The sequence below is a fragment of the Podarcis pityusensis genome (genome assembly GCF_964106645.2).
Source record: "Podarcis pityusensis genome assembly, chromosome: 11".
Classification (NCBI taxonomy): domain Eukaryota; kingdom Metazoa; phylum Chordata; class Lepidosauria; order Squamata; family Lacertidae; genus Podarcis; species Podarcis pityusensis.
This window is the reverse complement of record NC_138036.1, coordinates 57152028-57176476: the sequence shown is the minus strand read 5'-3', so window position 1 is coordinate 57176476 and position 24449 is coordinate 57152028. Positions and strand designations below refer to the sequence as shown.

The window sequence follows — 24449 nt, the reverse complement described above, 5'->3', positions numbered from 1 at the left end:
AAATCATACATCCACTGTTTCGTTTAGAATTTTTTTTTTCTTGTTTTCCTCCTCTAAAAACTATGTGCGTGTTATGGTCAGGTGCGTGTTATAGAGCGAAAAATACGGTAAGTAAAAACAACACCACATTTACTCTGAATAAAACTTAGTTGAATTCCACTCATAGTGCTTCACTCTCTGTTCTTGTGAAAGGGAGAGGATAATGCAAGAACTGTAGACTATCAGACTATCAGGAAGTATTTCAAGGAGACCTGGCCAGTCTAGGGCAGGCCCAGCTACCTGTTAGACCACAATCTGTATTCTGGTCCAGGGTAAAGGTAAAGGTAAAGGGATGCCTGACCATTAGGTCCAGTTGTGGGCGACTCTGGGGTTGCGGCACTCATCTCGCTTTATTGGCCGAGGGAGCCGGCGTACAGCTTCCGGGTCATGTGGCCAGCATGACTAAGCCGCTTCTGGCGAACCAGAGCAGTGCACGGAAATGCCGTTTACCTTCCCGCCGGAGTGGTACCTATTTATCTACTTGCACTTTGACGTGCTTTCGAACTGCTAGGTTGGCAGGAGCAGGGACCAAGCAACGGGAGCTCACCCCGTCACGGGGATTTGAACCGCCAACCTTCTGATCAGTAAGTCCTAGGCTCTGTGGTTTAACCCACAGTGCCACCCGTGTCCCAGGTAGGTCCAGGGTAGGTTCAGTCATTTGAATGGAAGCTATTTTGAGGTTCATGGAAGAGCTTTGGAAGAGGCAGAGGCTCTAATGAAAGAAAAGCCATGACTTAGCAAAGCCAGTCTTTATTCTGTAATATAATGTGATCATTTAAGACAGAATTGGCTCCCATTGAGGGACTTTCATGATTTGGTAAAATGGATACATTATTGGCTCATTTCCTCCCATGGTATATTTAAATGAGGAAGTCTCTGCGATCACCAGTAAAATAAGGTCTGTGTTTCTCCTTTGCACATAAGTGCCCAAGTCCCTCAGACAACAGCAGAAGTGCTTATGAAAAGGAACTAATTATTTAGAGAGGCCTTTTCACATATATTTCTCACTATTTGCCCCAGAGCCTGTGCTATGCAAATAGCTAGAGACATGGAAACTGAATCCTTAAATATTAGCTCCCATGGTAAAAAATGAAAATAAATAAAGTGTGCTTTGTTTTGCACTGTGAGGCAAGTGCCTACATGTGGGGTAATGTGAGATTAATGCATGGCGTTTCTGCAATCCTCTCTTCGTTGTGTTTTCATTAAAGATTAAGGTGGGAGGAACCACCTTACTGATCCAAGTGCAAAAGGTAGGAATGAACAGCCAGCTTTGATAACTTCATTTTACAACTTACAGTGTGAACATGTATTTGCTTCAGGAGAATTATTACAAAAAGGGGTTTACAAAACAATATTGCTGAAACATACCATTTTTTCCGCTCTATTGGACGCACCAGACCATAGGACGCACCGGACCATAGGACGCACCGGACCATAGGAGGGGGAGAATAAGAAATCCCCCCCCCCCGTTCTCCCCCTCTAAAACAAGGTGCGGTGCATTCAAGAGCAGGTCGGGGAACAGTGCAAAGGCTGAGTGCAGCCTTGCCGCTGCCCCCCGAGCTTGTGGGGCTGGCGGTGGGGGGAAGCGCTGCTTTCCTCCACTGCCAGCCTCAAAGGTCCCTGAAGCTTTTGGAGTGCAGCTGCACTCCAAAGGCTTGAGGCTTCAGGGACATCCTTTGTAGCCTCCGCAGGGCAGCGGGGTGAAGGCACCCCGCTGCCCTGCGGAGGCTTTGCGCAGCCACCCCAAAGCTAGAACAGCTTCGGGCTGCAAGCTGCTATCCGCAAGCCTTCGGAGCCCGGCGGGAACTCCCGCGGGCTCCAAAGGCTTGCGGATAGCTTCCTGAAGCCTGGAGAGCGAGAGGGGTCAGTGCGCACCGACCCCTCTCGCTCTCCAGGCTTCAGCGAAAACCTGCATTCGCTCCATAGGACGCACACACATTTCCCCTTCATTTTTGGAGGGGAAAAAATGCGTCCTATAGAGCGAAAAATAGGGTAAGTTCATTTACCTATCATGATATCAATGCCAGTATGGCTTCATGTTGAGTTAAAATCATTACAAACCAACTGTGCTTCTGAACGCATGAACATTTGGGGGTTGACCTCTGCTGAGTCAGACCCATTGGTCCTTGTAGCTCAATATTGTCTACTCAGACTGGCAATGGGTCTCAGCGTCTTAGACAGCAGACATTCCCAGCCCTACTAGAGAGAACATGAATTGAACCTGGAATCTTCTGCATGCAAAGCAGGTGCCCTAACAATGATTCTCAAAATGTGGGAGGTTCAGGGAGCCAACAAGTTTTTCCAGTGAGCTTTTGGGGTAATTTAGATAATTTAGGTTGAAATCCTGTACACACTTGGGAGCAAATCCCATCAACAGGACTGCTGAATAGATATGTGTAGGGTCACACTGTAGTAAGTTTAGAAGTAGGTGGCAGTCTCTTGAAATCTTACAAAGAGATTTCAAAGAATCAAAGTATTTGTACAGTTGGAAGGGACCACAAGGATCATCAAAAAGTTCAATCCCCTGCAATGCCGGAATATTTTGCCCAATGTGGGGCTCAAACCCATGATCCTGAGATTAAGATTCTCATGCTCTACCAACTGAGCTATACTGAAAAGATGTATATCACATCAAGCCAATTTGGTGCAGTGGTTAGAGTGTTGGACTAGGACAGAGATGGGGAACCTGTGGCTCTCCAGATGTTGTTGAAGTCCAACTCTCTTCATTCCTGATCTTTGACCACGCTGGCTGGAACTCATGGGACTCTGGACTAGGTCTATCTCTGGACTAGGATCTGGGAGACCAGGGTTCAAATCCTCATTCAGTGATGAAACTCACTGGGTGACCTTGGGCCAGCTGCAGTCCCTTAGCCCAGCCTACCTCACAGGGTTGTTGAGGGTGGGGGAGTATGCCACCTTGATCTCCTTGGAAGAAAGGTAGGGTATAAATGTAATAATAATGATGATGATGATGATGATGATGATGTAAGTGTACATCATACCTTTCCCTCTGTAGATCCTAATAATAAGTAGCACTACTATTCCACATGGTATGCAATCATCAAATAAGTTTCATTTGCTGTCTAATAAGGTTATTCCATTTTGTGTAATTAATTTCGGACTTCAAACAGACACACACACATCCAATTGTCATTTTCTGTGATGTCCAGTAAATACCTGCTATTAGTATTCCATAAATAACATATCGAATTCTGGTTTTATGTTTCCTGAAAAAGTGTAAGGCTGAATCGTATTTCTTTTCAAAACACCTAGAACGACAAAAGAGGGTGGATGAAAGCAAACAAAATTGAAGACAAACAGAGGAATAGGAATACCGAACCGAAGCAGGCTACTTCTCCAAGCTGAAGCGGGACTTCCCTGAAGCAGCCCAAAAGGAAGCAGACTGGACCCAAAGCTCTGGACCCATTTCTCAGATTTGTAAGGTGCTGTCTTCAGAGTAGAGTCACTCAAAAACGTATTGGCATACTGATTCTCAGCCTTTTATCCAGACAGGCAGGAAGCCTTATTACAGTTCAAGGACACATTCCAGCCTGCAGTGAGGTTTTGTGGTCTGGAGATTGAAGAGAGTCCCAAGGACTAGAAAGTAAGTCCCGGAGGGCTGAATTTAGTCCTGAGTCCCCCCCCCCCCCCGATCTCTGACATTCTGTATAAAATATGGGGCCTTAAATGCTGGAAGTTCTGGCTTTGGGAAAGTTGTTATCTCTCCAAGTCTCTTCCTCCCAAGATTTTGTTAGAATAAAATGGGGCAGCCCTGTATACATCCCTCTGTGTTACTTAGAGGAAAGAAACAATAACAGTTTTGGCTTAAGTTCAAGGTCAAGTGATGATCTCTGGAATAGGCTTCTGCATATCAGTGACACCTTTGGAATTATGGTGTTGAATGTTGATTTGGCAAACAGAACACATCTATGTGGTGACATTTCACTTGAAGAGGAAAGCGGTAGTGGGAAATTCGGAATGATTTTTTTACCCTTTGCACCCAGAGTCCTTGTTTTCTCCTGAGTCATGTTTGTCCACTTCCTGGTCACCTTCAATACTGATGTCTGTATCAATCTGGATGGGTTGGGGGAGGTGGGAAGAAGCAGAGAAGAATCCTGAACATGTCATCCTCAGCTACTGTTTCTTGCAAAATTGAGTGCACAATCTGAAGGATAATTACCATCCAATCCATATCCAAGAGGTGAAAATCAGATTTATCTGCTTACAGATGGAAAATCGGGTCCTCCCTTAAAGAGGGCACGTACTGCGGTGAGACCTGGACAACCGACACCCTATGTTGTGGGTGGGAACATTTGGTAAGCCACAACACCTGACTGGTAGGTCCCTCGAAGCTGGGTACAATCTGGCCAATGGGACGCAGTCCAAATGGTTCGAGGGACCTATATATACCCATGCATGTGACCCAGAGCTTCCTCTTTCGGCGTGTGCATTCGGAACACCTGCCCACCTCTCCCTACTTTTAGAGCTTGTTGCACTTGACCTTGCTATGCCGTCGTGTGACGTCTGTCATTGGGACAGGGGCACGGCAGGAATTTCCCCCACTTGGCTGATTGGCTGTTGCCATTTGGGTTTCGCCTGCCATGCAGCAAATCGTCACAACTTGTAAGGTTGCGGATAGGCTCCGGTTCAGGTGATAGGGATGGGAGAACGTTCTCACCATCCCTATGTGAAGGGTATTCCATTAAAGGAATCCAGCGACTCAGTGGTTTGGTCAACCCCTGAGAGGGGGTTGTGCCCGTGCCTGAGTCCAGGGGGACATTTGGGTGGCGGAAATAGCCTGTTCCTGGCTTTCCGCTTATCCAGGTGTTCACCCTTGGCTGACCTATGCTGGTGCCCTGAGTCAGCGCTACCTGCAACGGTGCAGGGAGCTAGTCGAACCAGAGCTTATGCAACCAGACACTTGCTGTAATCAATAAAGTTGTGGCCTAAATTCTGCCAAAAAACAAACCAAAATTTTTAGTCATGTGTGAATTTATTTAGGGGGGAAGTTTCTGGGTCTGAACACGCAAACAAAAAAATTCTTTTCCATTCTTTTCTGCAGCCCAGTCCCAGGCATCTACCTCTGCTGACATATATGACCTTAAGCAAGCCTAACACTGCATAGGATTGTGGGTTTAGGGCTGTTATATTAAAAACACCATCACCTTTAAGTGTTATTTTAAAAAGGAAGAGAAAGCAGCAGGGGATCAGAATCATGATCACAGGAAGAAGTTCCCCTTGTACCATGGTCCAAATGAAAATTTTCCCCCCAACAGCAATTGCAAGATGGAAGTTGTGTGTGAGTGTTGCCAGGACTGTGGGGCAGGTGGAAATGGGTAAACTCCTCCTGGCCCCACCCATTTTTTTAAAAATCCAGATTTTTTAACACTGCTTTCCCCATCCTCCAGATGTTGCTGAACTCGGAGGCAGATTTTTTTTGGGGGGGTGCAACTGGTTCACCTGCACTGGGGGCCAAGCGATGAGGCTGTTGCAGGGGACACTGCAACAATAACTGAGAATGAGATGTGAGAGGAGGGGGAACATCGGATTTTGGTGTTGCGCAGGTCACCACTGAAAACTGAAAGCCCAAAGTCTGCCACTGCTGGACTAAAACTCCTAGCAACCCTGACTGTTGGCCATGCTGGCTGGGGCTGATGAACGTTGGAGTCCAACAACATCTGGAAGAAACCACATTGAGGAAGTCTGCTATAACATGAAGTGTACCTTGGCCCTTAGCTTGGTTGGTATTCAGATTCAGAAGTGCTTGTAGCAAGTGGGTGAAATAAGTAGTTCTTACCTGGTTAGGATGGAGGGCGTTGCCTTTTTCCATGTTCCTGTGTCTCATTGCTATATCATTCTTTTTGTTTGTATCATCACTTTCGATTTCCTCCTAAAAGGCACAACAATTGAAAACAGAGGATTTGTTCCGATTGGAAGTTAATAACAAACCTTTATCAGCCCATTGGACAACAACAGTGAGGACATCCCCACTGCAATGCCTTAGTAAGAAGATAGCAGAGTTAAAGAGAGACAATAGACACTTTCAGACATTCATCCTCAGTGAAACACCATACTTGTCTACGTGAGAGCCTGCAGTTGTATTGTCTGTTATTACAACGTTCAAGTGAGCTCTTGTAGGGCATAGACTGTGCACACTGTCGACCCTCTGCTACTCATCTACACAGTTTGACCTTCTAAAAAGGGTGATTGTGAATTTAGGTGAGCAGGTTGTTGTTGTTGTTTCAATTTATATACTGCCCTATACCTGGAAGTTTCAAATAGCATTATAGGAACCATGGGAGGCACCTAATGGATGAAGCGGGAGCAGCAAAATTAAGGATTCCTAGTATTTAGTACTAACTTCATAGTATTCTGGTCCAGTCTAATTCAGTTTCCCCATGACCCATGTCAAAGATTTATTAGTTGTCCCACAACAGGCATCTAGACTGTCCACAAAAAATACTGAACTAAACTGTGGGAGAGATAAGGAACCTGTGTTGTTGGACTCTTAAGAGTCCCAATCAGCATGGCTAATAGTCAGCGATGATAAGAATTGTAGTCCCAACATCATCTGGAAGGCCACAAGTCCCTATCCCTGTGTTAATGTCTGTTAATGTCTACATAACTGCTGTTAAAGGCACAACTCCCATGGTTGTTTGGAAAGTTGGCAGCTGTACCAGATTCCAAATAGGCCAGAACTCATATGCATATAATATTTTACTGACATCAATTTTGACTGATGCAATTTCCCCCAGTTTCTCATAGTTCTTCACAAGTGGGTAAAGCTATACTTGTAAACTTAGATACTAAAACCCTGAACTACACAGTATCTGGCAGCTGTTTAAAGTTTAGTCTTAGATTGTGGGCTTGTGTAGTATAAACAATCATGTGGTTTTGTTATATGTTGCCCTTTGGTTATGATTTCTCCTTGCTTACAATGTTTTTTTCAAAACCTGTGGTCTCCAATTCACCGTAAAGATCACGCTAGCAATTTTGCCTAGAGCTTTTGTGGAACCAGAAAATTTGGAAGGATGCCTTCTTCCCTGGCTAATGGGAGTTGTAGTCTGGAGGGCACCAAGTTTGTGAAAGCTGCAATCGGGTGACCAGAAAAGAACAAAGGAAGGTGATGTTCTTCATCAATTTCATTATATAGAGCAATTTCAGCTGATGCCGCTGTTTATCACATCTGCATGATGAGTTGTGCCTGCCGAAATGTCCAACATGACACAACTGGTCAAGGTATAGGCGAAATGTCCAACACGACACAACTGGTCAAGGTATAGGAGCCCTGCCCTCCTTTGTGTTTGATCACACTTCTCAGCACAGATGGCTCCTAGACATAACCAGGCAATGCTTGGATTCCTTGGTGCTTCTTTAGAATATCTCTTTGTGACTGAAATGAGTCAGTTCTCTGTTCTGGATCAAGGCCATGAAAAGAAGCACTGCTTCCTTGGACCCAATCTGCCATTGTCATAATGGCAGCATGATTATAGGTCTGACTTCACTGCTATGCTATATGCAAATACTTTTTCTTTCTATCCCGAGGGCAGGAGTGGCTTCTGAATCATCTGCTCTGACACGGCATTCAGGAAATGAAAATGTAAAGTTCTTAATGAAAACAGATCCTGCCCAGGTTAAAGAAACTGCTTAATTGCATTGCCACGAGTCATGTAGGCAGGTATGCAAAAATGATATAGAAATAAAAAGGGATCACCTAAGGTTCACGGATATGAATATCTGAGAGGTTTTTTTGGGAACTTGGGCTATGTACACACCAGTGGCTTAAAATGCAGCAAGGTGTAGTACTTTCCCTGTGCTGCGTTTCAAGTAACATTTTTATGAGACCAAGCAGGCTTCCTCCCGGGTAGACATTTGTCAGATAATGTGAGAAATATAATCAATATTTTAGAAAAATTACAAGTGAACATAAATACTAAGGCAGTCTTGATATTTGTGGACGCGGAGAAAGCCTTTGACAACATTTCTTGGAGTTTTATGAAGAAGAACCTACAGGGGATGGGGGTAGGCCAAGGCTTTGAAAACGGTATAAGTGCAATTTATTCAGAACAAAAGGCTAAATTAATTGTAAATAACGTGGTGACGGAAGAATTCAAGATAGAAAAAGGGACACGACAAGGTTGCCCAATCTCCCCATTGCTTTTCATATCGGTCCTGGAGGTCCTGCTGAATATGATTAGAAGGGACCAATTGGTTAAAGGTATACAAGTCGGAGCTAAACAGTACAAATTGAGAGCATTTGCAGATGACTTAGTATTGACATTACAGGAGCCAGAATCTAGTACTAAAAGGGTTTTGGAACTTATTCAAGAATTTGGTCAGGTTGCAGGATTTAAACTGAATAAGTTAAAAACAAAGGTCTTAGAGAAAAATTTAACACCGATTGAGAGAGAGAGGTTTCAGAATGAGACAGGTTTAACAGTGGTTAAGAAAGTGAAATACCTGGGGATTAACATGACAGCCAAAAAATGGGAATCTATTCAAAGACAATTACGAAAAATGCTGGGCTGAAGTGAAAAAAGACTTAGAAATTTGGTCAAATTTGAAGCTTTCACTGCTAGGCCGTATTGCTGCGATAAAAATGAATGTATTGCCTAGAATGTTGTTTCTGTTTCAAACACTGCAAATTTTGGACAAAATGGACTGTTTCAAGAAGTGGCAGAGAGATATCTCTAGATTTGTCTGGCAGGGCAAGAAGCCTAGAATAAAATTTAAAATACTAACGGATGCAAAGGAAAGAGGTGGATTTGCCCTGCCAGACCTTAAACTTTATTATGAATCAGCAGCTTTTTGATGGTTGAAAGAATGGCTGCTTCTTGAAAACACAGACATTTTGGATTTAGAAGGTTTTAATAATGTATTTGGATGGCATACATATTTGTGGTATGATAAGGTCAAAGCACATAAAGCATTTAAAAACCATATTGTCAGGAAAGCATTGTTTAATGTATGGATAAGATATAAGGACCTACTGGAAAACAAAACCCCAAGGTGGCTGTCACCGATGGAAGCGAAAGCTCAGAAGAAGCTCAATATGGAGGTCAAATGGCCGAAATATTGGGAAATTTTGGAACAAGAGGGAGATAGACTGAAATTGCAGAGTTTTGAGAAATTAAAAAACAAAGTGCGAGACTGGTTTCATTATTATCAGATAATGGAGGCATACAATTTGGACAAGAAAATTGGCTTCCAGGTGGAAAAATCAAAATTAGAAACAGAACTGCTAGAACCCAAAACTAAGATTTTGTCAAAGATGTATAACTTGCTGTTGAAATGGAATACACAGGATGAAACGGTGAAATCTGCTATGATTAAATGGGCACAAGATGTTGGACATAACATAATGATGGCTGACTGGGAACAGTTATGGACCACAGGTATGAAGTTTACGGCATGTAATGCTTTAAGAGAGAATATTATGAAAATGATATACAGGTGGTACATGACACCAGTCAAGCTTGCAAAAATCTATCATTTGCCCGATAATAAATGTTGGAAATGTAAAGAAACTGAAGGTACATTCTTTCACCTTTGGTGGACGTGCCCAAGGATTAAGGCTTTTTGGGAGATGATTCATAATGAAATGAAAAGGGTATTTAAATATACCTTTCTGAAGAAACCAGAGGCCTTCCTCCTGGGCATGGTCGGCCAAATGGTGCCAAAGAAGGACAGAACTTTCTTTATGTATGCCACAACTGCAGCAAGAATACTTATTGCAAAGTATTGGAAGACACAAGATCTACCCACTCTGGAAGAATGGCAGATGAAGGTGATGGACTACATGGAATTGGCGGAAATGACTGGCAGAATCCGAGACCAGGGAGAAGAGTCGGTGGAAGAAGATTGGAAGAAATTTAAAGACTATTTACAGAAATATTGCAAAATTAATGAATGTTAGAATGATGTCAGAATGAAGTTAAGTGGTTTAAGCAGCAATGTTATAAAGGTGTATGTAAAAATGGATTATTAACAGGTGAGAATCCAAAGTTATAATATATTAAGTTAAAGGATTAAGATAAAAACAAAGAGGGAAAGAAATTGCTGAATTAACTAACTGAATTGGAATACAAAAAAGGGAGGTGTGAGGTGGTCAGGGAAGCAAGGAAATGAATGTAAGGTGGAAAGATTGATGTGTTTTTTTAAGTGCTTTTTATCTTTTTTCTGTATTTTGTATTTCTTTTTTATTCTTATTTCTGTCTTTTTTCTTTTCTTTTTCTTTATGTAATTTTTTTCTTTGAAACCTTAATAAATATCATTTTTTAAAAAAACAACAAATAACATTTTTATGTTGCTGTACACATCAGAGGGGACAAGGATGTCTTCACCTTATGTGCATTACCACAGATGTCACAAATGTACACACCTCAGCTTAACTGTGTCAGTTTGCATTTCTTAGTGCAGAAAGTATTGATCTGATGTGTAGAGATTTTCCCCCTATTCTACTTAATTCAAGAGGGTTCTGGAAGCTTCTCTATGTGAAAGAAGCAAGCAGAAGGTTCCTGATGTTTGGGTTATTCCTTCTGGGAAGCTGGGTACAGCTGATTTAAACTGGTTCTGTTTTGTAAGACCTATTGCAGTCATTAAGAGTCGTCAACAGGCTCATCTCAGCTATCTGCCAATCACCCATTCCCACCACCCTTCTGAGTAATACCCCTCCCCACCTTCTCACTATATAGAAGGATCTGGCAACTTCTGTTTCAGTGTATCTGAAGAAGTGTGCTTGCACACGAAAGCTCATACCAAGAACTAACTTAGTTGGTCTTTAAGGTGCTACTGGAAGGAATTTTTTTGTTTTGACTATGGCAGACCAACACGGCTACCTATCTGTAACTGGTTCTGTTTTGTCTTTCTGCCTTCTTTCTCTTCTTCTTCTTTGGTGATCACTCGTAGCTGAGTAAGATTGTCTTCCATAAACACGGTTTTAACAATGAGTCCGTAAGTGACTGTGGAGGCCAATTCTGCACCCACATGTCCTTCCACAGTGGGGACATTGGTTCCTGGGCTGGAGTTGATCACGGTGTGGATTTGCCAAGCGTGCCTTCCTCTTAGCACGTTTCTCCCTTGCATTCTGAGTTCAAGTGTCTTCAAAGTCCATGACATCTTTGGTACTATAATAAGAAGCCAGAAGGAGCCTGGCTTTCACACTTTCTCTTTCTGTCTCTCTTTTGTTCTAGTGTGGTTTTTGTTGCAGTATACTATATGCTTATTATAAGTAACTTGTAAGTATAAGTTAAGTCTGCTGCAACTGGATTTCTTATGGACAGTGCCAATCCTGATTGTATTGGATTTGTGACCATTATGCTCTTTTGCCTTCAGTAGCAGTAAAGCTTTGCTGGATGGAATACAATTGCCTCTGGTCTATTTTGGGGGACCCTGCAACGTGTTTAAGTTTTCACTCTCCTAACTATACATTGGAATCTACTCTGGATCACTATTGAGTAGACTTCCAATTGACAAACTGCAGCTTACATTTTCAAAGCAGATGGAAGCTTGTTTGAGCGAGGAAATGCCAAACAGCAGCATTTGTCAAGAAACTACTGGATAGGTATGGATTGTGACTAATGCGCTGCTTGCTCGGCTTCAAACAATAGCAGTGGGGGCACAGTGGAGCCAGGGTAAACAGTAACGTGTACACAGCTTGGCTTTTACTGAAGAGGTTCCTGGTTCAGAGTTCATGCCAAAGCAGATTGCCATCATTCGGCCTCAGCTGTAGGATACAGGAGAGCAATTCTGAGCCCTTTAGAGATGCTCATTCAGGTTCAATGAATTCTGTTCTTTGGGCAAGCATCTCCACCTCTGACCTACTTGTTAGAAAGTCTCTAGAGAGCCTTCTCTGTGCACACTTGCATTTGTGTGAGGAGCCTCTTAGGCTGTATTGTTTAAATGAGGGGTGAAACCTGAACAGAGGCTGCTGTCATTCCTAACCATTGGCCATGCTGGCTGGGGCTGAGGATAGGTGTTGGGAGTACAGCAACATCTTGAGGGTCACGGCTTCACCATCTCTGCCTTAAATGTACAACAAATGTGTAAAAGCAAAACAAAACAACAGCATTGAAGATACCACCCAAATGGGCAGAGTGATTCACGGGCTGTGTAGGCGCTATTCATTTAAAGCACATTTCATCTGGACATTATAACAATTATGAGCACATTATAACAATTGATATTGCTATAATTTGGGTATTATTGAGAGAATGTTGGAAAACTAATAAAACTTATTTGAAAAGAAAGCACGTTTGAAGCATGTTCTTTCCCTCAAAGAATTCTAAGCACTGTGGTTTATCCCTCCGAGTCACAATTCCCAGCAACCCTTGTCTGTGTGTGTTTGTGCACAGGGGCGGAGGAAGGGGGGTGCAGTGGATGTGGGCTGCCCTGGGTGTCACCACTGAGGGGGGTGACAAAATGCAGGGTGGCACTCATGGTGGGGCCTGGGGCTCGCCCGAGCCATGCGTCTCTCCTGGGAGAGACACGGTGGCATGGGTGCGCCAAGGCTCCACGCTACCCAAATGGTCCACCCCCTGCCTCCCCCCCCCAGCTGTAGGGCGCCTGAGTGGGAGGAGGCAGGAAGATTCCAGAGGCCCCGCAGTGCACCCCACCCCTATGGGTGGCTTGTCCCAAGTGCCCGAGCGGCTTCCTCCGCCGCTGTTTGTGTGTGCTTTTAATATGTTTTATAGGTACAGTGTAAACCCAGCCTAAGTTTCTGACTCTGGATCAGGGATGGGGAATTGGACCTGGCCAGCAGGTGGGTGTGTTTGCACTGCTCCTGTTTTGCTCCCTTATTGACTGTCCCCCCCCCCCCCCGCTAAATTTTAACTGTGCACTCTGATAATGCTGATCATGCTGCTTGTATGTCTGGATAGAGGATATAGAGGGTTGTATGAGTGTGTGTAGGAACTAGCCTGCTGTTCAAAGGTAAAATACACGTTCATTGTTCTGCCCATGTTTGCCTCTGCTCCTACCCATCACTGGCATTTGACCCCCAGGAAAGTTGCCCAGAAGGAAATGCAGTTCTCTGTCTGTGGGAAAAAACAACAACCCTTATCTTTGATGTAGTCAAAAACCACTCTTTTGCTTAATTGTATGCTGCACTCTGGATTATGAGGCTTTACTATTCAGGAGGTTGACATTAGTCCAGGATTTGTTATATGGGCGGTCCTGTTTTGGCATCAGAGTTTAAACCAGAGGAACATGTATTTCCTCAAGAGATTTGCATTGCCCAGTTGCTGACGGGAAAGGCACGTTTGTGAAAGAAGCCACAGTTCCGCATAGTAGAGTGCAGTGACTAAGTATGAAGTGTAAAAAAACCACTACAATCCCCACTTGAAATTTCACTTCTGATGTGAGCTTCCTGCATGGTCTTAGGCAAGTCCCTATTTGAAAAATAGTTATTTATTTACTTAAATATTCCACTCCAGTCTTTCTGTGTCACTTTTGTGAGTCAAGGCAGCTCACGGCAAAGATTTATTTAGAAAGAAAAAGAACAATGAATACTATTATATCACAAGAGCAAAATCCACTGAGAAATTATCCCTCACAAGCCCCATTTGAAATGAATGGAAAACCTCTTACTGGAATGTTCAAATATCTGCTATGCCCTAAGGGAAAGTCATGCTGGGAAGTCTCCATATTTCATGTCTGTATGCCTTCAGAGTGTTGGAAATGACATAGAAATAATAGAACGAATAGTGTCTGTAATGCTTCAAAAGCATGCAAAACCTGCTCTGTGAGAGATGAGCTAGGGGACATGAAGAACAGGTGTGTACACCCTGGGAAAAATTATTTATCATATATATTACCAGTGAGAACATTCTCTGAGAGCTGATCCTTAAGTAACCAGAACAGTATGATACATATACAAGAGGAAATGTATAACCAGGTTTAGGGGAATGCCAGCTTTGCATTAAATCTCCAAAGTAGCTGACTTAAAGGACTGCTTTCGTCTTTTTAGGCACACAGGGTGGGATTCAACAAAGCTGTTACATGCATGGAACAAGGTCTGCTCATGCAATGAGACTCTCCCCCCCCCCATGCACCTCACCCCCTAAACCTGCACTGGGTGCCTGGAAGGTTTAGGGTGTGTGCATGTGATACAAGGGAGGAGGAGAAGGGAGGAAAGTGGACTTTGTTGCATGAGTGTTCTGTGTGTGAAATCCCTTGAATTTCACACCTACAATTGCTGTGGATAACCACCCCCTGGCCCAAATTCTCCATTCCCATTGAGGCATTATGGCTGTTCCCATCTTCTGTGGCTGTAGCTTCCTCATTCCCTATTCTGCCCCAGGACTGTAGGTCTTCTCACTGTTTCAGAGCAGAGAGGGAGAACTCAGATGCAAGAGCCTTTCCTACTACTGTCAAATGTCAGCAGCTTTCTTTCTTTCTTTCTTTCTTTCTTTCTTTCTTTCTTTCTTTCTTTCTTGGTTTGGTAGGGAAGCCAACCCATGCTGCCTCAAATTACTCATGATAGCCAACTAGAATTAACATAAATAGTGCATCTGCATTTGAGAACCCTTTGCTGTGCAGAAATGAGTGTGTGAAGCTTTTCTTGGCTTGGAGCTAAAGCAATTAACCACTTGTTAATTGCTGATGGTCTTAGAAAAGACCTTTCCAAACACAGAGGGAGGGAGGGAACAAAGACTGTCACTGCAAGGCCACTCCCATTAGTAGCCTAGAAAGCATTCCCATTATGACCTTTTGACCATTAGGAAGTAGATAGCTGTATGTACAGTAAGCAGTTGATATAAGCTGATAATTCACTGATTTACTCTCTACAATGAATGAATGAATGATGCTCTTTGTTTAAGCTTAATGATTAAACACTTAGTGCATCCCTAAGGTGTGAAACTTGGGTCTAAACACAGCAGGATACGGGAAGTCTGTGATCGGCTAACTCCATATTTTTTAAAAGTTAAAGTAGCCACAAGGCACCCCAGTTTTGATCACTGGCACTGGGAGATGGGGTATTTAACATAAGGAGCCACTATCAATCTCACAACCTGCAGTAGAAAATATGCAGGTGCAATAGGGGTAAAGGTAAAGGGACCCCTGACCATTAGGTCCAGTCGTGACCGACTCTGGGGTTGCGGCGCTCATCTCACTTTATTGGCGTACAGCTTCCGGGTCATGTGACCAGCATGACTAAGCTGCTTCTGGCAAACCAGAGCAGTGCACGGAAACACCGTTTACCTTCCTGCCGGAGCAGAACCTATTTATTTATTTATGGCAGGAGCAGGGACCGAGCAACGGGAGCTCACCCCGTTGCGGGGATTCGAACCGCCGACCTTCTGATCGGCAAGTCCTAGGCTCTGTGGTTTAACCCACAGCGCCACCCGCGTCCTGACCTGGTAAACCTAGAGAGGATTATGTCATGATATGTACTACAAACTATTAGAAAATAATCCATTTTACATTGGGGTTTTTTTTTAATGGCATATTGCTGCTACATTAAAGAAATGGGGGGGGGGAGGAATGATGGGTTTATTTAAAAAGCAGGTTCTGATCCTTGGAATGTTAAATCCCAAAATACTTTACAAACGCTTGAATTTCTTCTCACTGTTATGAAGGGTTGTACCCATTTGGTTTATTTATTTAACAAAATTTGCATACTGCTTAATCATAAAGCCTGTTTTTTAAATCAGCACAGCAGATAGGCAATTGCTCCTGGCTTCTCTTTCCTCCTAGAGCTCAACCTCTGACCATACAGATTATAGTATAGCTGGATAAAAGAAAGGGGAAGGAAAACCACATCCTTCCTGCTTATGCCTTCCTATCTGCCAGTCACCCCTGGTTTACACTGATGGGCTGCAGCTGTTTGCAGTTTCAGACAAGGCCTTTGCTGTTCCTACTCAGAGATGCCAGGAATTGAACCTGGACTTACGGGGTGCAAAGCAGTTGCATTGTTACTGAATTCTACGGTCCAGGCTATGGCTATTTCTCTTGACTGGAGAGCATCTCTACCTGGGGGAGAAATGGGTGTACCCTATCTCTACCTTCATAGGATAATGTAAACACTTTCCTCCCTCTCCACACTTCATCTTCATCACCACCCCATGAGGGATAGGTTAGGCTGAGGGGTGGTGACTGCCTTGTTTGTGGTCACCCACAGAACTCCATGGACCCTAGTCTGGCACTCTAACCACTTTACCACACTACCAAAGCAGGCATAGAGCCAAAATGACCATGATAATTTGCTGAGCACAATTTCAGCCAGTGAAAGGTAGCAGGAGGCAGGAGAATGTTTAAAATCTGTAAGCAAAACTAACAAGGCTCCAAAGTTAAAACAGAAAAACAAACATGCCAAGAATTGTTCTGTCTGCTATAGTGATACAGTAAGTGACAAAGAAAGCAGTGACGGGAAGTTCTGTTCACAATACCCCAATTGTATTCAGCCTTTTGGTCAAGAGCACAGGTAGGATACATTTTGGCAGGTGTACCAGGGATTGCAAAATCCTTTGTCCCTGTTGATCAGATAAGCTCCCTAAAACCTTACTGTGCCATTTTAGCCTTCCACAGAATGAAAACCTTTTCATCTTACCTCAAATGCAGGGTTCCTGTAGCTATTGGCAAAACTGCCATTTCCTTCCCGTATAGCCATTTGTTTCTTCAGGTAGAGCAAGGCTGTTGTTGCTTTAAAAAAAGACACTTCTCAAAGCTGTGGCTGTGGTCCTATGCAGCCACCAACAATATCAAATTAAGCTGTGTGTACAGTAGTTCTTCTTACTACTAGAAGTTTACCTGACTGTAGCCACTCCCAGGGTTCTTATGCTGAATTCATTGCTCCACCTTCCTGTGTCTCTGAGGAGTCACTCACTCACACAAACAAACCAGTGTGAAAACCCAAGCTTGTGAAACTTTTGAGATGATGATTAACACATGGCTTTGAACCCAAAAGAGTTTCATATGATTGTTAAATCATTACCCCTCTATAGCCAGGGTTGTAGGTCCCCAGGAAACATTCCATTATGAGCTCCAAAATAAACTGAATACTTGGAATTTTGCTTAGGAGTTCCCAGCGAGAGGGGTTATGGTGGATATGTGCTAAGCTAGTGCCACTGAATTGGGGTGGATGATGATGATGATATATTTCCTACCCACCCTTCACCACCAGGTTCAATAGCAGGTTCCAACCCTAATCTGCGGGTTGCCATCTGACTGGATTTTATTCTGACCCTGATCTGATTTTAGGATGTATTTTAATTGATTGCCTGGTTTTATGTTAATGTGTTATACATTTGATGTTAGCCACTCTGAGCCTGGTTTGGGCCAGAAAGGGCGGGGTATTATTATTATTATTATTATTATTATTAACATTTTAGAAAACATTTTAGAAAAACAATATTAAAATAAGTTAAAACAAATTACAGTCAAGAAAATAGGGTGGGTTCTAAAATATATCTCCAGTGTCAAAGGCAGGGTAATGAGGTACATTTTCAGCGTATGACAAAAACCCAAATAATGAAGTTGCCAGACACACCTCTGTGGGATGGGATGCCCCAGAGAATGCCCACTCTGAGGCTGCCATCTCCAGAACCTCTTGAGGGTGGTGGAACTACCAAGAGGAACCCCTATACCTACCTGAACACCCAACAAAGTCTGTAGGTACATGTGAGGCTCTGATATGCACTTTCTTGGAGTTTCATACAAGCAGAGGTTTCTCTATATGCTTCAGTGTTGGCATCTGCCCAGTGCACAAATGCAGAGGTACCCTGTGCATGTAGAAGACCCACAAACTGTGGCTCCACAGCTGATTACAAAGCAGATGTTGGGGGAAGCATACTTAAGCTTCTATTTGTGTGTTTATTGCACCGTATGTTGTGTACTTCTATCAATCAGCATAAACAGTGGGAAACATACATAGGATTGTCACCAATGGAGTATAAAAATGTTTAATATTTACAATATTCTTTGTTACTTCTAAAAATTCAGTGCTAAGAACAATAAATGTGTACAACATACTAAAACTTGTCAAACTTGAGATGGATCCTTTACTATTTGAATTAACAACAAAGTGTCTTGTGGCATCTTAAAGGCTAACACATTTTTATGGCATAAGGTTTTGCAGATGGAGGTTCAGTTCATCAGATGCATGAAATACTATTATGAGTTGCAGGCTTATATATACAGGGCTGGGAGGAAGATCGTAACCCAGGAAAGGGAAAAAATGGAGAAAAGTACACACAGTGACGTTTTAAAGCAATTATTAACACTGGCCATTTGTACACTCACAGAGAACCAGCTGTAATAATTAACACAAACAACCAATTAACACATGTGGTGTGAAAAAAAATCCATTGTGGTGATTCAATCCACAAGAGGGAACATTACAATTTCTAACAAATTTTAATTCAGCAGTTTCATGCTGCAGTTTCCCTTTGAAGTTTTTTTATACAATGAGTTACAGGGTGCCCTATGAGGCTGAAATAGCCAAATCCCAGATTTGCACCCATTTACCGTATTCCTTTGCATAGAGGCTAGCCTATTTTCCCTGTGAACCATGCCAAATTACATATTGCATATATTGCATTGAAAAATGAGCAGCTGAATGATCCCCTTATGTTGTGGATGATATAATTAGTAGTGTTTCCAAAGTAGAAATGGGGGTAGCATTGACGTCTATATCTGCCACAGGCGCTGGTACCTGTGCCCTTATGTGCCTTTTTGTTACCAGTGAGTAACTCTTTTGTGTTGGGAGGCTGCCTATAAGCAAGTACAGGCCTGCCGCCTAAGGTGTGTGAGAGGGCAAATGTCATTGTCTTGGCTTGTGGCAATATTGAAAAAAGGATTAAGGGAACATTTCAACCTCTCAAGACACACTGTCAGTAACCTTAAGGTGGCTGTACTGGAGCAAAGAAACTTCAAGGGGAAACTGCCGTTGCAAAGGCACACACCATAACACACTTGAGCAACATTTGGCTATCAAAACAACAGCCAAGTTCCAGTAACAGAAACTCTGCTTCTCTCTGGAAGACCATTCGAAACAAACAGAAAGCCTTATATTCTGTTATGAAGGTGAAATAAAAAAATTAAGGTTATATATATATATATATATATATATATATATATAATGTTCATAACTGCATATATAAACCACATGTCTGAAACCCCACAGAAAAAGTCCTGAAACCATTTTGTCCCTCCCAAATTGACCTTAAATATTTCTCTGCAAGGTCAAGGAAAATGGAAAAGCCTCGCCATTGTCTTTTTGTTCACAAATCCTGTCTTAAGGGTATGTCTGTGTATGAATAGGGTGAGCCTGTGACCTTGCTCAGGAACTACCGGTAAGTATTTGTCATTACAAAAGGCTGGCCAGGCTCCCCAGGGTATCTAATCAAGTGACCATTAACAGGTAACCTGCCAGACAGGAGATAAACAACGCACTCAGATTTCTGTTGTAGACCGCCTTTTCTGTGATATAGGTACCGTATTTTTCGCTCTATAAGACGCACCAGACCACAAGACGCACCTAGTTTTTGGAGGAGGAAAACAAGAAAAAATATTCTGAATCTCAGAAGCCAGAACAGCAAGAGGGATCGCTGCGCAGTGAAAGCAGCAATCCCTCTTGCTGTTCTGGCTTCTGGGATAGCTGTGCAGCCTGCATTCGCTCCATAAGACGCACACACATTTCCCCTTACTTTTTAGAAGGGAAAAAGTGAGTCTTATAGAGCAAAAAATACGGTATGATGTTTGTGGGGGTGGTCTTGAGTTACACCCCTTCTGTGATGTATGTATGATATATGGAGGGGTGGTCTTGAGCTCCAGGGAAGGCAATTTAAAATGTCTATATAAGGGCAGGCACACATTTGTTCTGGGTCCTCCTCCTTTCCTGCATGTGGGGGGAGCACCCTGTTGCAACAGCTCAATAAAGATCAGGCTTACGAGCTGCTTTGCTTCTCAATATTCTCTGGCTGGCCTCTGTTATTTTCTCCAACCAATGGAGAACCTACAAAGAAGTCTGTAAGGGCTCTTGTGTTCCCCATAAGGGCTCTTGTGTTCCCCATAAGAGAATAAGGGCAGATTTTTGTTTATTGCAAGGAATTTAGAGAGACCTTGCTAGAGAGCATTTCACAGGGCTTCAGGATGATGGCCACAAAGACCTGCTCTGCTTTGCAAAGCCTTATTCTTACGTCTAATGTTTGCGTGTGTTTGTGGGGGAGGCTTTGTGGCTTTGAGCTGGCTATCCTTCCATCGAGTTCAATGCTTCCACTTGTGACTACTATTCACATACTAAATGAAGCAATACCAGTGAAACACTGTAATGGTAAGGAAATTCTGTTGATGTCATGAAACACTTACAAGTCCTCGTGAACAGTTACAATAGTTGTGTGCTCCTTTACGGCTGCTGGCTTGTGGCCACGCAGTCATTTCCTGGTGTATAGTAATAGGTGTGATTCTTGCTAATGAATGCTTTGTGCTCTGTTATGTAACTATTCCAGAATGAGTCATGCTAAGGTCACAACTTTCATCTAAAGTTGTAACTGTGTGTCTTCGATACCATCAAGAAGCAAAAGGCAACCAGATCAAGACCCAGGGCATAGATGCTTTTTAAATATATATATATATAGATAGATATATATAGATATATATAGATATATAGATATAGATATAGATATATATAGAAATGGCAACCCACAGCAGCTTGGAGTGGTGCAGAATGCACACTATGTGCACTAAGATGTTATGAATCTGTGTCTTGCTAATGCTCAGACTCATACAGAATATGCCACAAAGTGACTAGATGAAGGACATGGAACATTAGCCGCCGTGCAGGTGTCCTTTTCAGTAAAGTAAAGGTGGCAGCTTGACTTAACAGTGTTTGTAATGAGTGGGCAGTATGCTAAAAATGAGGAAAGATAACTTTGTCTTAAATTTAGGCTCAGGGGGAATCAAAGCACATATTACATGGAGTTCTGCTATTCTTTCCTCCGTATGTTTTTTTAAATAGATCAATTTATTTTAACCATTAACAAAACCAAAAGGCTATAAACGGGGAGTCTGTTTTGCAGCATGTGCAAGACATATATGTGATGGTTGAGATTAAAAAAATACAACCGCTTTCTTCCAACCTTTGATTACTTTGGAGTTTTTCAAGAGGGCTTGTTGTTCAGCTTTCACCCTGATATGCTTGCATGGAGATTATACGATGCCTGCCCTTTATTGAGGATTTGCTGTCATTTGCCTCACACTTTTTAGTGCAATTCCCCATAACTTTCCTTACCTCTGAAATTCCTTTTTTTTAAAAAGCAGATCTGTTTCACCAGTGATTTAATACACTATAATTGAAATAGTGACATTGGGGAGTTAACCTGAGAAAACACAAGGTATTTGATTACATCAAAGGGCTTTTTCAAAAGGAATCATGTCAGCTGGGTGGTCTACTATCCTCTGTTTACAAATAAGATAAAGGAAAGCCTTACGCCTCAAAGGTTCCACTTTTGACTAAATCTTTGGTGCAAATGTGGTCACTGCCTCTTATTCAGTGTAGGACATAACCAAACCAAAGAGTTTTTGTAGCTTACATTATTTTTATTCATTGGAGTTATATCCCACCCTTTTTCGTGTTTGAGCCAAGAGTGGCATTAATGGGACAATTCTCAGTCTGTATAAACTAAGTTTTATTAAGTCCTGTCCTCACCTTATTCTATAAGCATCAGTGACTACTTGAGAGCTACAGGGGCAATTTGGTCCCTTTGCATAAGACTTGGGTATGTTAATTCCTTGCTATGAGCATCACCACCAGCACTAAGCCCGCTGAAGCTGCCCCCACTGCTGCAAGGCCCGGGCCCTCAAGATGGGGGGGGGGAGGGGCTCAGCCCCATCCCAACAGATGGGTGTGTGTGTGTGTGTGTGTGTGTGTGTGTGTGAAAAGACACACCAGTCCTATAGAATTGGTACCTATGCCTGGAAATGCTGATTACTAGCTAAATTACACACGAGAACCATGAAAACTTTGATCAAATCTACCACTATTTTTATTTTTTTAAAAGATAAATGTAGTTGCAGGAGGAATTGGGCTGGGGCTACAGCGTGGGAACAGGGGAGCTAAACCTCCACCCAAAATACCATTTTCCCAATTTAAATTGCCCCTCAGCTGTCATTTGCCTCACTGAAGACAACATACAGGTAACTGTGTTTTTCACCATGAGGCAAATGCTAACTGGGAAGGGGCCAACTTAAATGGGAGAAGCGGAAAGAGTTAATCGCTTCTCCTGCAGCACCATGGCCCAAATCTGATTTGCACACCCTGCAACTCAATTCACTTTTGGAAGAAAAAGCATGGGAGACCCAGTCATGGACCTGCTGTCATTATTTCTAACTTGAGCCAATGAGAGACTTGATGAAAAGGAGCCATCTTAAGAAACTGCCACATCCTCCAACACAAGTTAACTTCAAGAGACCATGTCAAAGCCTCTAGAGATCATTGTCACTGTGTGATTCTGGGATATTTGTCAGCAATAAGGAATGGAAGGCAGAGGTGCTGACTTGCACCCCAGATTTGGGAGGGGGGCAGTGTTGCATGTGCGATGTGACATTGTGACATCATGTTCACACAATGTTGTATTCTGTTCTCTGGAAGTATGTCTGTGGCTGCAGCAGGCCTCAACGGAGGCCTTGTGGCAGAAGCAGAAGCTTTGTCCTAGTCACTGTCAGAGTGGTAGAGAGATGGTGAAGGCAAGGCGGTGGACAGTGAATGGACAGTTCCAGTGGTTCGAGCCATTCTTGGCTGCTTTTATAGGCAAGGAGTGGCATTGGTGGCATGCAAGGCGCACATCGTCAGGAGGAGGCCAAGGAGGAGGCATGCATTGTCTGGAGGAGGCCTCAACATTGCGGCTTGGCCCCCTCAGCTCTATAGAGATGGCGCCTAGGATAGAGATACCACATTTTTAGGGCAGTGTGATCACAAAAGAAACACCCTCCGTGCTTCTAATTCAGTGCTGTCTTTTCTCACCAGAGGCAGCCCTGAACAGACAATTTCTCTTAGTTTTCCACCAAAACTGGTTGTGCATGGCACGGATTGGTTAGTGTTGATGTCATGAAGAATCTGTCCTCAAATGCTGTAGGATGTTTGCCCTGAAAAAAACAACAATATTTTAATTATTAAGAGGGTAGACAGAAGTGCACATTTTGCTTTTTTAAATGAAGGAGGCAGAAGACTAATCAAACCTCAGTTTGCTAGCATGTACTCGGGTCACTTGGGTTATAAAGCCAGAAGCAATCTTAGCTCGCTCCATAGCTCACTATCACCTCTGTTTTTATAGAAATTGTCAAATGACCTTCAGAAGCCACAGTACTAGCCTTCTGCTTCACAAAGGGTGTGGAGGAAATGTTGAAAGTTCATGATTAATTGTAGAAAGTTGCTGCAATGGTTCCCCCTTCCATCAGGAATTTCAAGTCCCGAGCCTTCTAGGAAGAGCTGGGTGTGAAATTTTGTAAATGTTGTGATTCCTGGATTGCAGGGGGGGGGGGGGGTTGGCCTTAATGACCTTCAGGGTACCTTCCAACTCTACAATTCCATGATTCTAGGAAAGCTTTGCCTGTCTAGAATTTGTTTTAGCAAAATAGTAGCATGCTCCCTTATCCAAAAACCAGTAAGAAGAAACAATCTGTTTAATTTAACCGGATTTTCCAAATTTGCTTATGGTGAATTTTGCACTTTTAATTAGTGACACTTCCTATTTTTGCATTTTCTGGCTTGGAAATATTATGATTAGTGGCCTGTAATATTATTCTCAATTATGAGGCAACCAGGGTGCCAACTTGAATCAAAGATCAGGTGGGCAAGGTAAACCCTGCCCCACATAATCAATCACAAGATGTGGCACATGCACACCATTTGAATGGCAATGCCCATAAACTGGGCAGGGGGTTCCTTAAAGATTTTTTTTTTGGGGGGGGGAGGGATCTTGGCCCCTAGGAGTTGGCTCCTATGTGAGGCAAGCATTTCATCCTGGAAAGTTAGAAGTTGATGTGAGCTGGAGAAGAAGTCAAGTCCTCCCTGCCCATTGTTCTTCCATCCACCCACATGCTTTCTTTGCCCTCTGGTGGTGGGATGAAGGGAGATAATTGTGATGATCATGGCGTATAGCTGGTGAAAACCCCAAAGTAATGGTTTCCAAATGAGATACAAAAGCTGCTCTCATCAGAAAAGAGATTTGGGGAGCCATGCTTCCTTCTGAGTACATATGTATGCTTCTACTTCTGAGAGGTCCAATATTGCTCTATTTGCAATCCTTGTTTTGCTAATTTCATTTAATATTCTAATTTTCTGAGATTGTTAATTTGGGGTTTTCTTCAGCTGTACGCCATAATATCACAATTATAACAAATAAAGGCTTGACGTATCTCGCTTTGCATGTCATGAGTCTGTCTCATATATTAGTTTCACCTTTTAAGTTGAA

At 42.9% G+C, this 24449-nt stretch overlaps 1 protein-coding gene across 2 annotated transcripts in view; it reads right to left on the bottom strand.

The window, feature by feature from the left end:
- SLC28A3 (solute carrier family 28 member 3) overlaps window positions 1–16751 on the bottom strand; it is a 50759-nt gene extending 34008 nt beyond the window's left edge. For both annotated transcript variants that reach the window (XM_080972653.1, XM_080972654.1), the window contains exons 1-4: window positions 16589–16751; window positions 5837–5929; window positions 4031–4113; window positions 3217–3308 (exon numbers count right to left, since the gene is read on the bottom strand). In XM_080972653.1, the coding sequence (XP_080828779.1) occupies window positions 3217–3308; window positions 4031–4113; window positions 5837–5929; window positions 16589–16648 (328 nt within the window). In that variant the 5' untranslated portion in view covers window positions 16649–16751. The remainder of the gene's footprint in view (window positions 1–3216; window positions 3309–4030; window positions 4114–5836; window positions 5930–16588) is intronic.
- Between the last annotated feature and the right edge of the window lie 7698 nt (window positions 16752–24449).